A 16,245-nucleotide genomic window follows, 5' to 3' on the forward strand; every position below is an offset into this window, starting at 1 on the left:
CTCCCGCACACGCCTCACACACACTCACTTTACACCCCGGGCAAGAAGGCACTGGCTGCACGAGGAAGGGAGCCCGGCCAAGGGGAAGCAGCCGCCACACAACCCTCGCTGTCCTCAAAGGCCCCCAAAGCGCCCAACCTCCTCCTCCTGTCTGCCCGGTGAGGCGCCTCTCTGCTGCCTGCAGGACCCGCCCACGGCCAGCCGGCCACAGCGCGTCCTCTGCCGCTCCCGAGTATACCTGCTTTGCTGATGAGAGAGCTGGCTGGTTTACTTGAAGATTGACAACAGTATGGACTTAATACCATAGATTCAGATCATACCAAATACAACCGGACGGAACCGGCAGGACAGGGACAGCGCTGCCTGGCAGGTTCCGGAGGCTGGAGCCACGCGGACACGCAAGTCGGGTTTAGAAAAGGCAGAGGAGCCAGAGGTCAAACCGCCAACATCTGCTGGATCACAGAAGAAGCAAGGGGCTTCCAGAAAAACATCTGCTTCTGCTTCACTGACTATGCTAGAGCCTTTGTGTGGATCACAACACACTGTGGAAAATTCTTCACGAGATGGGAACACCAGACCACCTGACCTGCCTCCTGAGAAGCCTGTATGCAAGTCAAGAAGCAACAGTTAGAGCCAGACACTGAACAAGGGACTAGTTCAAAAGTGAGAAAGGAGTGTGACAAGGCTGCATATTGTCACCCTGCTTATTTATCTTATATGCAGAGCACATCATGGGAAATGCCAGGCTGGATGACTCACAAACTGGAATCAAGATTGCCAGGAGAAATATTAACCTCAGATATGCAGATGATACCACTCTAAATGGCAAAAAGTGAAGCAGAACTAAAGAGCCTCTTTATGAAAGTGAAAGAAGAAAGTGAAAAAGCTGGCTTAAAACTCAGTATTCGAAAAACTAAGATCATGGCATCCAGTCCCATCACTTCACGGCAAACAGAAGCTGAGGATGTGGAACGGTGACAGGTTTATTTTCTTGGGCTCCAAAATCGCCGTGGACGGTGACTGTACCCGTGGAATTACGACACCTGCTCCTCGGAAGGAAAGCTATGGCAAACGTGGGCAACGTATTAAAAGGCAGAGGTACCATATCGCTTTGCTGACAGAGATCTGTATAGTTAAAGCTGTGGCTTTTCCAGTAGTCATGTGCAGAAGTAAGAGTTGGGCCATAAAGAAGACTAAGCACCAAAGAATTGACGCTTTCAAATTGTGGTTCTAGAGGAGATTCTTGACAGTCCCTTGGACTGCAAAGAGAGTAATTAAACCAGTCAATCCTAAAGGAAAGCAGTCCTGAATATTCATTGGAAGGACTGATGCTGAAGCTGAAGCTCCAGTACTGTGGGCACTTGATGCAAAGAGCTGACTCACTGGAAAAGACCCCAATGCTGGGAAAGACTGAGGGCAGGAGGAGAAGGGGGCGGCAAAGGGTAAGATGGGATGGTTAGACAGAATCACCGACTCAATGGACATGAGTTTGAGTAAACTCCCGGAGCTGGTGATGGACAGGGAGGCCTGGCATGCTGCAGTCCATGGGGTCGCAGAGTCACACATGACTGATTGACTGAACTGAACAGATGTAAAGGAGCAACTGAGGGGAACACAACAGTAGTCGACTTTAACACTCCACTGACACCAGTGGACGGACCCTCCAGAGAAGCAGTGAAGCCACAGAGACCCCGAGTGATACCACACAACAGTGAGCCTTGGTATGAATCAGTAAAGTAACAGAGACCCCGAGCGATACCACGCAACAGTGAGGCTTGATATGAATCAGTAAAGCCACAGAGACCCCGAGTGATACCACGCAACAGTGAGGCTTGGTATGAATCAGTGAAGCAACAGAGACCCCGAGTGATACCACGCAACAGTGAGGCTTGGTATGTTCCTGACGTTGCATCCGAAAGAAAACACCACAATACACATTCTTTTCAAGCACGCAAAGAACATTCTCCCGGACTAACCGCGTACTAGGGCACAAAGCCAACCTCTACAAACGTAGGGTGTGGAGACTGTTTCCAGCATCTTCTCTGAGCACAATGGCATGGAACTGGGACTCAATCACAAGAAAAGAAACGAGAGAACGAACCACACGGAGACTGAACGGCTGCAAACGCCGTGAGACGCACAGACCGCAAAATCTGCTCGTTGAGGAGTCGCGCCGGACTCTCTGTGACCTCACGGCCAGCAGCCTGCCGAGCTCCTATGTCCATGGGATTTCCCGGGTAAGAATACCGGAGTGGGTTGCCATTTTGTTCTCCAGGGGATCTTCCTGGTCCAGGGATCGAACACAAAACCTATGGGATGCAGCGAAAGCAACTCTAAGAGGCAAGTTCATAGGGATGGAGGCCTTCATTAAAAACAAGAAAAATCCCGAGTAAACAACCTATCTCACTACCTAGAACAGAAAAAGAACAATAAAACCTGAAGGAAGAAGAAAGGAAATAAATAAAATAGTCATTTTTAAAAAATAGAAAAAACAAAATCAATAAAACCAGGAGATGATTCTTGGTTTCAAAGAGTAAACAAAACTGGCAAACCATCGGCTGGGCTCACCAAGAGGAAAAGAGAAGCCGGACAGATGAAATAAGGAATGAAACAGGAGCACCCTCACCTGACACCGCAGAAGCCCAGGGAGCGGGAGCGCGCCACACGCAAGCGGACACCGGCAGAGCCGGCAGCCGAGGAGAGGAGCCCCTGTCCAGAAACACACAGCCCGCCAAAACTGAATCAAGAAACAGACGATGTGAACAGACTCCATCAAGGGAAGTGAAACAAAATCTGTAAAACAAACAAACAAACCCTCCCTACAAACACGAGTCCAGGACCAGATGGCTGCACAGGTGAATTCTACCAAACATACAAAAAAGAACTCACTATACTGACTTGTCTCAAACTCATCCAAAGACTGAAGAGTGGGGAACACTCCCAGGGACGTTCTGTGCAGCCGGCATCACCCTGACACCAAACAAGAAAACCACAGGCTGGCCTCTGTGAACACAGATGCAAAAATTCTCAACAAAGTATTAGCAAACCCAATTCAACCACACAGATAAGAGATCACACAGCACAATCGAGTAGGGTCCATCCCAGCTTCATGAGGATGGCTCAACGCCTGCAGACCCATTGATGCAATAAACCACATTAACAAAAGAAAAGTCAAAACCACATGATTATCTCAGTAGATGCAGAAAAAGCATTTGACAAAAGTCAATATTCATTCACGATAAAAAACTGTTACCAAAGGGGGAACAGCGGGAACATATCCCAACATAATAAAGGCCATTTATGAAAACCCACAGCCTATATAATACTCAGTGGTGAAAAGCTAAGAGCCTTCCTACTAAAATCTCGAACAAGACAAGGATGCCCACTCCCACCACGTCTATCATCATAGTATTTAAGTTTTAGCCACAGCAATCAGACAAGAAAAAGAAGTAAAAGTATTCAAATTGGAAGGTAAAAGGTAAAACTCACTATATGCAGATGACATGATACAAATATTCTAACAGAAAACCCTAAGGGCTCCACACAAAAGCTACTAGATCTAAATGAATTTAGTAAAGTAGCAGGATACAATATTAACATTCAAATATCAGTTGCATTTCTTTACACTAACAATGAAATATCAGAAAGGGAATGTAAAAAATACCAATATCTTTTAAAATAGCACCAAATACATATACCTGTGAATAAACCTGGCTAAGGGGGTGAAAGACTTACATGTTCGGAATTATAAACCATTAATAAAGCAAATTAAAGACGATTCAAAGAAATGGGAAGATATGCTTCTGGATTGGAAGAATATTGTTAAAATGGCAACATCTAAAGCAATCCGCAGATTCAATGCAATCTCTATGAAAATACCCATGACATTTTTCACAGAACTAGAACAAATAATACGAAATTTTATAAGGAATCATAAAAGACCCAATCCCGAGGCGTGGCGGGGGGGCAGTGCCGGAGGCGTGACTCTCTCACCAGACTTCAGACAATATGACGAAGCTACAGTAACTGAAACGGGGTGGTGCTGCCGCAAAAACGGACGCACAGATCAACAGGACAGAACGGAGGGCCCAGAAATAAACCCACACACTCATGGGCACTTAGTCTTCAAGTAAGGAGGCAAGAATATAAAATGCGAAAAAGACAGTCTCTTCTGCAAGTGGTGCTGGGAAAGCTGGACACTCACATGTCAATCAATGACGTCAGAACACATCCTCACGTCCTGCAAAAAACCACAATCTTACCAATGTTCTCTTAGGTCAGTCTCCCAAGGCAATAGAAATAAAAATACACAGATGGGACCTAATCAAAGTTAAAAGCTTTTGCACAGCAAAGGAAACCATAAAAAAAAAAGCAACCTACAGAACAGAATATGTTGAATCACATGCTATAGAGCAGAGATTGGCAAAACACTTAAATCGACTACACTCCAACAAAGAAATAATAAAAGGAAAAACGCAAACCTCAACCTCTGCTTCATACCACATATAAAAAATTGATTTGAGGCAGATCACAAACTTAAATGCAAAATGTACGACAATAAAGCTCCTAAGTGAAAACACAGAAGAGTATCTTCAGACCCTAGGATAGACAAGAATTAAGGTCTTTTTAAATTTTATCATTTTTTATTTGGCTGCATCCAATCTTAGTAGCAGCACGTGGGATCTTAGTTCTGTGACGAAGGATCAAACCCAGGTCCCCTGCACTGGGAGCCTGGAGACTTAGCCGTTGGGCCATCAGGGAAGTCCCAAGAATTAAGATCTTAGGTCACAAAAACCCCTAACTATAAAGATGGATGTATTGGGACTCTGTTAAAATTAAGAAATTTCTGTTCATCAGAAGACATTAAGAAAGTGAAAAGCCATCTACTGGGAGAAAGACTCAAAATACGTATATGCATCAGGAGACTTGAATTCCAAATTTATAATGAAGTTTACAAATCAGTAAGAAAACGATAACTCAGTCAAAAAAAAAAAAAAAAAACGTGTACAAAAGATGCAACAGGCAGCTCAGAGAGGACCAAGCAAAAGCAGCCAATCTCACTGCTCACCAGGGAGAGCACAGCAAGGTCCCTGAGTGCTGTGCGCCACCCAGGAAGACCAGTAAGTGCAGGGGCCGACACGTCCACTGCAGACCAACACGCACGCCATATGCTCCAGGACCCCACCTGCAGCGCCGTCCCGAGAGACGAGCCCACCGGAATATACACGGCAGCCGCAAGGACTGCCAAGTGTCCGTGGCAGGAAGAGGACGCGGCACATTCACAGATGAAACCCTGCGAGCAGACAGACCTCTGAGACACACACGAAGGACGCTGTGCGATGCCAACTGTCTGAGCAGAAAAACCAGGGAAACTGATCGACAGGAGGGAGCCTTCTGGGGCCCAAGAAACACGCTGGCCCATGCTGTGTGCTCAGACCTTAGGTCACCCGCGCTGACCCGGCGTCCTCCAGGTTGGTACAGTCATGCGTTTTACATACTTTATGCCAAGAAAAACAGACAAACAGAAAGAACACAGTAAAACTTCCCCTGAGAAATGTCTCCCACGTGAAAGGGTTCATCAGGTCAGTAACAAAAGCTCCAGCCTAGAGGCATCTGAGAATTCCAAGGAGAGAGAGAAAACCCAAAGGTCCAAGTTAAGAAACAAACAGTGAGATGGTGACTCAGACGGGACTGCATCCCCGTGCTGGCCGCGAGCACACCTTGGCCCACCCTCCGTGGGCACCCACCCCAGCCCTGCCAGGCTCCCGGAGGGAAGGCGGGGGTGCAGGGCTTCTCTCCCGCTGAGCCGCACCTTTCCAGCGAAGCCAGAGGCGAGCCCACGAGAGGGGCCTGGGGCACCGGCCTCCGGGGCGGAGGCGGGAGGCTGGGCCCCGAGGGAGCTGGACCACAACACAGACAGCCTGTTTATCCTCCACTTCTCTCTCGTTTTCTAAGAAAGGCACACGAAACTGAACATAAATAGTAACAACTGAAGGTAAATCCACAGATTCCAACTCAACCCACTAGGCTGGGGGCAGGTGGCAGGAAGCGAGTGCAGGACACCCCCATGGGAGGACAGAGCAGCTGCGGCGGAGAGAAGGGGGTAACCAGCCACGAGGGGACCGTGGGGTTAAGACCTGGGCCCGGAGGAGGTGCCCAACAGACCGAGAAAGAGACGCACGATTAAGTCAGCAAACAGCCGTAAACGCTGTTTAAACAGATGAACACACAGCATGAAATAAGAGTAAAGCTAACCGACAGCAGGGAGCTCCCTGCGGTGCACGTAGCGCGCTCCACCCGATCGGTGCACAGGCCTGCAGTCACACACGCGGCCCCGACTCATCACCCGATTGGTGCGCAGGCCTGCAGTCACACACGCGGCCCCGACTCATCACCCCGATCGGTGCGCAGGCCTGCAGTCACACACGTGGCCCCGACTCATCACCCCGATCGGTGCGCAGGCCTGCAGTCACACACGCGGCCCCGACTCATCACCCGATTGGTGCGCAGGCCTGCAGTCACACACGCGGCCCCGACTCATCACCCCGATCGGTGCGCAGGCCTGCAGTTACACACCACGCGGCCCCGACTCATCACCCGATCGGTGTGCAGGCCTGCAGTCACACACGCGGCCCCGACTCATCTATGTTTCTTAGAGAAGGTCCGGGAGACACACAGAATCTGCCTGTATCTCTCCTCCAAAAGCGACAGAAGATGACAGCAAGGACATACAATCAGCATGAACTCACCAGGACAAAGGAAAAAGCACCGGAAGTCTCTGGGGACAGGTAAGGCCAGCACATGGCGGGCGCGCTGAGGGGCCGCCGGGGAGAAGCCAGTCTGGACAAGAGCAGCAGAGTCGGGGCTGGAGCTCATGGCCACCCTCGGCCCCCACAGCCCCGTCCAGCAGGGACAGGATGCTGACGCCAGAGGGGGACGGGCCGGGCGGAGGCAGAGCCCGCCCCTCCCCGGGTGCTGGGCACTGACCTGGGCAGGAGCCCTGGGGAAGGGGCGAGGGCGACCACCAAGCAGGCTTGCGCAGCCTCAGACTGTGCTGACCCCGTTCCCAGCAGCCCGAAAGCTCCGCTTTGACTTCGTAAACGAAGCCGTGTTTAAAGTCGGATGGGGCATTTCTCTCTGTGTCGCTGGCTTACATCACACTTCCATGAATACGTCTGCACGAACGCTACTCTTTACAACTGATTTGGGTCCGAGGGACAACCTGTTTTGGGCTTTTGGAAATAGATCCATTCTCTACCGGGAATAAAGTTCTTCACATGCAGACGATCTTAAAGGTGGGCGCAGAGAAGAAGAAAGATTACAGGACAGTACCACCTAGAGGACAGCGGCGGGGCTGGGAGGAGGCCCGAGTGCTGCCCCGGCGCAGGCGCGGGCCACCCGCAGAAGAACTCTGCTCTGGAAGCACCAGGGAGCCCCCTAAAGACACAGGACTGCAGGCTCCCAACACCGTGCGTGCTAACTCAGTCCAACGCTGTGTCGCCCCACGGACTGCAGCCCGCCAGGCTCCTCTGTCCATGCCATCCCCCAGGCAAGGATACTGGAGTGGGTTGCCATGCCCTCCTCCAGGGGATCTTCCCGACCCAGAGCTCGGGCCCGTGTCTCGCGTCTCCTGAATCGGCAGGTGGGTTCTTCACTAGCACCGCCTGGGAAGTCCTCCGACACCAGGGCCGGGTTCAATCCCTGGTCAGAGGACTGAGACCCTTTAAGCCGCGCGATGTGGCCTACATAAATAAAAAACTGTGCGTGCCCTAAATTTGTATACACATAGTCTACGCAGGCAAAGTAAAAGACCAACAAAACCATGGGGAGAAAGGGGCAAACCCACAGCCGCCATGGAGACGTTAATACGCTCCTGCAGCGACAGGCAGACAGGCGAGCCAGGAGCAGTGAGCCCTGGGGGAAGCCTGGCCCCAGTGGTGTGCACACGCACCGCAGCCCCTGCAGAGACACGTTCTTTTCACGTGTCCAAACTGACTGTAACTGACCAGACAGATGTCGGGCCATGAAGTCAAAGCATTCAGAAGACCGAAATCCTGCAGAATATTGTCTCTAAACACAGAAGAATCAAGCTGGCTATAAGAAAAGACCCAACAACACTAACAATCCATGGGGTCAGAGGGAAAAGCTCACCGGAGAAACCTAACACATTCTGATGTGAGTCATAATTAGAAGCCCACCACCTGCCCTCTCAGTAGTCAACAGCACAGTTGTCAAGCCCTGCTGGACTGGGGAGCAGCTGGCTGAGGGTGTGCTGGCCGCCGCCATTCACAGCAGCAGTGGGCAGCCAGGCGGGTCCTTGAGAGCCACGGACAAGGAGACCAGGCTGCAAGGAAGGATGCTCCACCTCACCCAGCATGCAGGTGAGGGCTGCGAAGCCTGGCAACACGTCCCGTTGGGAGGCACTCGGGTGCCAGCACGTCCCTGAAAGGGTGCTCACAGAGGCCTGAGGCGCCCCAGCAGGGTGCCCTGCCTGAGAGACAACAGCCAACATCGTGCCCGGCTGTGAGAGCATGGTGCATCCTCTCAAATCAGCAACCAGACACCTGGACACGGTGTGGTGCTGGAGGTTCTAGACAGCACTGTCAGGGAAGAAATTTAACCGGTGCCTAGACTAGACAGTAAAGCAAGGCTACATCGATTTTCAGATGACATGATCTCATATATAGAAGATTCTCAGAAATCCATTAAAAAACTATTAAATGGGATTTTCAAGGGTTGCAGGATACAAGATCAATACACAAGTATCTATCATATTCTATACACTGGCAACAAACAATCAAAAAATGAAATAAAGAAAGCAATTTCATTTATAATAGCATCAAAAGGATGAAATATTTAAAATAAATTAGCAAAGATGAAAAATTTATACTTTGAAAACCACAAAAATTGTTTGAACAAGTTAAGGAAGACCTAAACCAATGCAAAGGCACTCTGCACCAGGGGTGAGGAGACTCCGCCTTGTTAAAAGAGCACCATCCCTGTCCCCAGACTCATCTTCAGACGCCACTGGTCCCCGTCCCCAGACTCACTGACAGAGGCCACTGGTCCCCGTCCCCAGACTCACTGACAGAGCCCACTGGTCCCCGTCCCCAGACTCATCAACAGAGGCCACTGCTCCCCGTCCCCAGACTCATCTTCAGACCCCACTGGTCCCCGTCCCCAGACTCATCTTCAGAGCCCACTGCTCCCCGTCCCCAGACTCATCAGCAGAGCCCACTGGTCTCTGTCCAGTTCTCAGTGGGCTCTTTGCAGAAACTGACAAATGCAACCTAAAACTTGTCTGTAAATTCAAGGGACTCAGAACAGGCAACAAAACAGTGTTAAAAATGAAGAACAAACGGGGAGGAGTCAAACTTCCTGACTTCAGAACGTGCTACTAAGATGCAACCAGCAAAACGCTGACATGAGCCTGCAGGGCGGAGGCGAGAGCCCAAACCCCTGCCGGTCGCCGCCTCCCGACAAGGGCGCCACGGAGGAGTAGCCTCCTCAGCAGTGGTGCTGGGAAAATGGGTACCCACGTGCAGAAGAGTACAGGTGGGCACTTACCTGAACACCAGACGCAAACACGAACTCAAGGTGCCCGAAACATCAGCCTGAGAACTAAGACCACAAAACTCGGACGGAAACACCACTTTATAAACCTCTGCTACTTGGACGGAATCAGGCAATCTTTCTTACTAACGACACAAACGCACAGGCGACAGAGGAGTGAACAGACCGCACGTCTTCAAAATTAAACCCTCTGTGCTTCACAGTTCGCCGTCAACCCACAGAATGGGTGAACGCTTTTTGCAAATCATAGAACTGATGAAAGACTTACGTATGGAGCACATAAAGAACTTTTACCACTTAATAAGAAGACAAATAACCCAATTAAAAACAGGCCAAGCTTAGAACAGACACTTCTCCCATCTGTTGTGGGCTGGCACTCTCACAAAACACAACGAAAGTGGTCACACTGCAGGTCAAACTGCTGTCCCCACGTCATTTCTGTGCTCACTGAGACGGACTGGCTTCAGAAGGCGCGGGCCCACTGGGTCCCGAGGGCGCATGGAGCAGCCCCACAATGACTGCAGCAAGCCCAGGGTGCCCAGCAGGGGCCCAACGGCTGGGGTGGGGCCGCCTCGAACAGTTCCTCCCGGCAGGCGTGCTGGTCGCTGCAGGCCGCCACGCTCGCCCTCCGCCCCGCACCCCATCCCGCCTGGGAGCCCACCCGCCCCTGCAGCCCCCGCAGGGAAATACCGTTCTGCAGGGTCTGTGCTCGCGACTCCTTTCCCAGGCTCACGTGGAAGCCGCCGCCCAGCGTTGGGGCTTTGCCAGCACCTAGAAACACAGATCAGACGGGTGAGCCAAAGCCCAGCAGAGATCCGTGGCAACAGTTTTTCGTTGCCTCTGGTGTTTCCAGAGCAAGAACTCAGAGGGGTCAGCACGCAGACCAGGAGTCTGCAGTGAGTGACCCCCACCCTACCGCCTCCTCTGCCCTGCCCTGGAGCCCAGAGGAGACCGTCACACAGCGCCCGCCTCCCCAGGCTGCAGCGCAGGTCCGGCCCCTCACTTGGCCCTGCAGCCCTGGGCCGGCTCCTCTCATGTTACCACAGCCATCTTGGGGGGAGGGGGCTGCGGGCTCCTGGAGGGGAGCCTTGTCCGTGGGGCTGGAGGTCTGCAAGAGGCACCTGTGCGTGCCCACCCGCCCACCTGCAGCAGTAATCTAAGGATCCTGCTCCCAGAGCGTAGCCGCGGCTGCACTCAAGAGCACTCCGCCTTGAATCTCCCACCAACTCCAAGCCACCCCAGGAAGTCTCAGATACTCTGCTCCACAGGGCTTCAGGGCTGGACTTCTGCCCTGATAGCCTCCTCTGGAGACAGCCAGGTGGACATCCGAAGGTTCACTAGACTTAACAAGCCCCAGCCCTGAAGCGTGATCATCAAATGAGCCCCACGCCAAAGGGAGGGCCTGGACGCCAGAGCACAGCAGTGGGGCGGGAGGAGCTGCCCGACCGGAGTCCAGCATTCCTGTCACAAAGCACAGGCCACAGCACTAGACGCTCAAGTCAGGGGGCAGGACCGCACACAGTCAGCCACGGGGCCTGCGGGAGGACCACGTGGAGGCTCACGTGTCAGGAAGCGGAAGAGCCAGATCTCTGAGATCTGAGAGGAGGCCCCCAGGAAAACGCATGGCCCAAGTCCTGGGGCCGTGAGGCTCGCCTGGGTCATCCCTGAGCGGCCACAAATGCAGACAGCAGGAGAACAAGCTGGCCTTCGGCTTATCTGTGGCTGTGGCATCTGTGATCTTTTGGACACAGGAGCCACCACAGCAGCCGCCTGCCCAGGAACACCACATTGAGACCTGCGTGCGGTGTCCCAGTGCTGCCCAACTTTTATTTCAGAAGAAGGGAAAAAATATCACCGTTTTATTTTAACTGAAATGAGTCTGTGTCTTAAATAAAACTGTTACAAGAATTCTGCATTAGAGGACAGACAGGGAAGCAGTCTAAACCCGCTGAAGCCCCGGGTTCCAGGAGCACGACTCTGGGGCCTCCCTCCCAGCCACCTCCCCCGGCCTGCCTGCCCGGACAGACTCGGCGACCAGCACGGACCACACAGAGATACCGCCGGATCAGTGTGGAAGTGGTTTGGGTGAGTGTTCAATGCCCGGCAAGGCCTGAAGGCCGCCCCGCCCTCCCCTCCCCTCCCATCCAGCTCTCCCCTGACCCTGTCTCCAGCAGGCTGTCCTCCCCAGCCCCGCCGTCTCTCCCATGCCCCCAGCACCTGTCCTGGGGCTGCCCAGCCGCATCTGCTCCGGAAGCTGGCTCCTGACTCACTCTCCCCAGGCGCACTCGCACATACTCACTCACACTCGCACACACTCACTCACACTCGCACACACACCACTGGTGCTCTCCAAGGTGCCTGTGTATAGCCTCCGTCCCCCACATGCAGAGGAGGCACAGGGCCTGAGTTCTGGCAAGGAAGGAGCCTCCCTGGGCCGGGCAGGCAGGGGAGGGGAGGGGTGGGGACAGACACCAGCCCCGGGACGTGGTCACAGCAGACACACATGGAGAGCAGTGGTGGAAGGTGTGAAAAGTGCTTGTTCAGCAAGTCTCAGACCACTCACCACCGGCTGGGCTCCGCTGAAGCCTGGAGGAAAGTTTGAGCTCCACCTCTGGCCAAAACCACCAGTGCATGCTGTGCTAGTCCTTCAGAGGCCCTTCACACTGTTCCCTCCACTAAAAACATCTGATATTTTCTATAACAAGATCCTGTAACAAACAAGATACAACCAGCTAAAGCTATCAAGTAGAAGGCGGTGCAGTTTCCACCACCCGAGGTGGGCCAAGAGCGCCCCCGTGTGGACAGCATGGGTGTGGCCAGTATCTGCACCCAGGGCACCGCCTCGGGCTGGGGTCTGCAAAGGCCAGAAGGTCCAAGACCCAACGCTTGCGACTCCGCAGGGGCGGAGGGGAGACTGGGGCCCTGCTCAGCCACTCTGAGCGTGGAGGACCAGCGGAAACAACAACACCCCGAGAGCAGACAGAGAAAAGAGCACGCTGCCCCTCCTCCAGTTCACTCCCAGGCCCGTCCAACACGGATCGGCCAAGCCCTTCCTAGGCCTGTACTCACTATTCAAAGTGCGGGGCCTCTGTTGCTGCTGTGAAAGTCCTTTTAAGGGAGGACGACCGCACGAGGTCCAGCTGGGCAATTCCAGGACAGAAGGGAAATCCAGTGGCCCCTCGGCCTGAGCTCAGACGTGGGGATAACGCTTCTAGAGCACCCGAAAGGTCCTGGGAAGTCCACACTGAGCCCACGCATGGGCTTGTGGATGGACACAGACCTCGGACGCTGGTGAAGAAACAGCTAACCCGGGCGGCTGCCTAAACGTCTTTCAACCGAAGAGCTTCTCATCACAGATGCAGGTCTGAGTGTGGAAACCACCCAGCACAGAGCACACGAGGTGACCCAGCAGCAGCAGACGTTTTAGGACCAAGGTCCTCTCACCCAGCTGCCTCCAGGACAGAACTCAGCCACTTCCTGGGAGCAGGTCCCTTCCGCCTGGACCTCAGGGGGGCCACAGGATAGAAACAGCCTTTCGAAAAACGGTGCTGATGGAGTTCCCTGGTGGCCTGGTGGTTAGGATTCTGGGCTTTCACTGCCAAGGCCCAGGTTCAGTGCCTGGCCAGGTGGCGCGTGGCCAAAAAGAAAAACAACACAGTGCTGGGGAACCGGACATCCACTGCAAAAAGCAAACCTCAGCCGCACACCACACCCGATATGAGGCTTAAACGCAAAATGGTCATGAGTCTAAACATAAAATATGAAAAAGTAAAACTTAGAAGAACAGTGTGTCTCGGGCTTAGGGAGTTTCTTAGAACGACAGAAAAAGTACAATTTGGAGGAGAACGGGACGACAGAGGGTGAGCTGGTTGGATGGCATCACCGACTCAATGGACATGAGTTTGAGCAAATTCCGGGAGATAGTGAAGGACAGGAAAGCCTGGAATGCTGGAGTCCATGGGGTCCCAGAGAGTAGGACACAGCTTAGCAACTAAACAACAATAAAAAAAAAAAAAATCAATAAAGGGGACCACACCTAATTTAAGCTTTTAATCACAATTTAAAACTTTTGCAAATAACCTGTCTAGCAAAGGACTTGTAACTACAATATTTAAAGAGCGCTCAAAACTCACCCTGTATAAAAACAGCAAGAAAACAACCTGCATAAAAACTATGCACAAAACTACCGGAGCAGACATTTCAGCAAGGGGGATTCACAGCTGTTCAGCATCACTGTGCCCTAGGGGAGAGCATCAGCATGAGAGGAGACACCACAACACACTAGGAACACACGGAAAACACGTGTAACCGTACAGGCAGCACCAAGTCCTGGGTAAGCAGCTTATGAGAATGCAAAATGGTGTTGCCACATTGGAAAGTCAGTTTGGCGGCTTGTTACCCCGTTAAACACACAGCTACCATCCGGTCCTGGGTGACCCGCGTCCGTGGCAGGAGCCACCCCCAAGTTCCCGCAGCTCTCTCCGGATCGCCTCGGACTCGCCTTGGAAGGGGCCCCGCTGCTTGCAGCGCCCCGGGCGAGTCGCCGGGGTCCCGGGCTGAGGGACGGAAGCGGGTCCCCAAGGGTGGCTCCGGGCCCTGGAGAACCAGCCGCGGGCGCCGGGGGTCGGGGAGCTCCGTCCTCAGGGCGCAGCGACTGAGTCCCGAGGCGCGAAGATCCCTACCCCGGAGCCGCGGGGCTGAGCCGACCACCGCGCGGGGTGCGGGAGGCTGACGTCCTCGACCCCCGACAACCGGCCCCGAGGGGCCAGGCAACTGCGGGCGGACCACAACTGGAGCCCGGGCCGCCCTCCGTTACCGAGCCGCTCCCGCCCGACCCGGCCCCCGGGGCCAGCCCCCGCCCCCGGCCCCCTGCACACCGCCCCCCGGCCCCCGGCCCCCGCCGCCCCCGGTCCCCGGTCCCAGGCCCCCGGCTCCCCGGGACCCCCCGCCGCCCACCGGGACGCACCGTCCAGGGACACGAACTGCCCCACGGCCGACGAGCCGCCGCCGCTGTTCTCCACGAACTGCACCTCGGACACGATGATGTTGTCCTCGAGCACCGAGCCGCAACCGGTGCACACGGCATCGCCGCGCGCCGCGTCCAGCTCGATGTCGGTGCCGCCGCACCCGCGGCACACGCGGCCCGTCATGCCGGCGGCTCCGGGGGCCCGGCCCGCGCTCCAGGCCGCCCGCCGCCGCCGCCGCCGCGCCGCTCAGACTCTCGCGAGGCCGCCGCCGCCGCCGCGCCGGCCGATTCGTAGCGGCAGATTCGCCGCGCGCGCACTGGGACGGCGACGCCCGCCGCGGCCGTGCCCGGCGGGACGGCCGCGGACTCCTGGGCCGAGGACTCGAAACTGCCGCCCCGCGCCGGGAACGCAGCCACCGGGCCCGGGACTCGGACCCACAGGCCGCAACGGCGGGCGCCGGGCTGGAGGGGGGCGGGGCGGGGCGGGGCGGGGCCACTGCTCATAGGCGGGGCCTGGGCCGGCGCCTGTCGCGGTGGGCGGGGCATGGTGGGCTGGCGGGCGAATCCCAGGCCGTGGGCGTGGCTAGAGGTGGGCGGGGCCTGGAAAGGGGCGCTCAAGACTGGTCGGCTCAGGTCAAGGGTGGAGACCCGGCGGCGGGCCCGGCTCGCTGCCTACAGGCCGGGCCTCCGCTTGTGGGTGCTCCGGACCCCCAGTGCCTGCAGGCCCGGCCTCCGCCTGCCGGTGCCCCCCCACCCCGCGCCCGCGCGCTCTGCCGGCAGGCCTTACCCCGTAACAGTCGCTCGTGCCGCCCTTGTTCACCCACGGCAGGCACGTTTCTGTTGTTACATCGTCTCCAGATGCCGTTGGGTCCCCGGAAATGGGCCTGAAAAGAAATGCGCAAGACCGTATTTTCTCCTCTCAGCCGCGTGACCTGATCTGAGTTTCCCAACCAGGGATTGAACCCGGCCTGCCACAGCGAAAGTCCAGAGCCTTAACCACTAAGCCAGCAGGGAACTTCCAAGACCGTTTCTTAAAAAACTTAAACCTTGACTATGGGAGCTCTAACTAAATCCGAAAATGTCCCGTTCCCACTTGAAAGCAGTGTTGTAAATACTTAAACTCTTCATGAGTCAGTGTGTAAATTCGATTTAATCCCAGCCATAATGTCAACAGGATTTTCACATAACTCAATAAGCCGATCCTAAAGTCATATGAATGACATACTCCACAAGAACAGTCAAGAAAATTCTAAAAAAAAAAAAAAAAAGAAAATTCTAAAAGAAAGCTTAAGAAGAGGGAAATTGCCCTTCTGTATATGAAAATATTATATCCGGTTATATCCATTAAGCCACATGGTATTTGTACAGGGACAAATGGACTAAAACCCAGAGTACAGACACAACCCCAGCTGTGTGTGGAAATTTAGGGGTCTCGAACCATTGTGGAAAAGACAGACCGTTCAATGGTGTTGGAATTCCCGTTGAGAGGAGGGGAGGGATGAATCGAAGCCCAGCCTCACACTGTTCTAAAACTAAATCCCAAGTGTCACGGAATGGTGAAAGTAGAAACAGGCTCCCACAGTCTGTACAGGAGGGCTGAGCAGCCTCCAGGAGATGGTGCAGGACAGGGGAGCCATGCAGCGGTACAGGAGCGCTGAGCAACCTCCAGGAGATGGTGCAGGACAGGGGAGCCATGCAGCAGTACA

The 16,245-nt window shown here is 54.3% G+C and overlaps 1 protein-coding gene across 6 annotated transcripts in view; it reads right to left on the reverse strand.

Moving 5' to 3' along the window:
- Nucleotides 1-15,402, reverse strand: part of BRF1 (BRF1 RNA polymerase III transcription initiation factor subunit) — a 52,553-nt gene extending 37,151 nt beyond the window's left edge. For 2 of the 6 annotated variants that reach the window (XM_059879405.1, XM_024982225.2), the window contains exons 1-2: nucleotides 15,327-15,402; nucleotides 10,264-10,344 (exon numbers count right to left, since the gene is read on the reverse strand). Coding sequence is in view for 4 of the 6 variants with exons in the window: in XM_024982227.2 (XP_024837995.1) it covers nucleotides 7,948-7,959; nucleotides 10,213-10,344; nucleotides 14,540-14,723 (328 nt within the window). In the remaining 2 variants the exon portion in view is untranslated. Of the gene's footprint in view, nucleotides 1-7,947; nucleotides 7,960-10,212; nucleotides 10,345-12,136; nucleotides 12,282-12,642; nucleotides 13,565-13,706; nucleotides 13,979-14,539; nucleotides 14,776-15,326 lie in introns of those variants that run through there. The other 4 variants (XM_024982223.2, XM_024982227.2, XM_024982222.2 and 1 more) reach the window with 4 other exon arrangements.
- Nucleotides 15,403-16,245: the final 843 nt, after the last annotated feature.

The sequence above is a fragment of the Bos taurus genome, chromosome 21, assembly GCF_002263795.3.
Source record: "Bos taurus isolate L1 Dominette 01449 registration number 42190680 breed Hereford chromosome 21, ARS-UCD2.0, whole genome shotgun sequence".
In the NCBI taxonomy this organism is placed as follows: Eukaryota; Metazoa; Chordata; class Mammalia; order Artiodactyla; family Bovidae; genus Bos; species Bos taurus.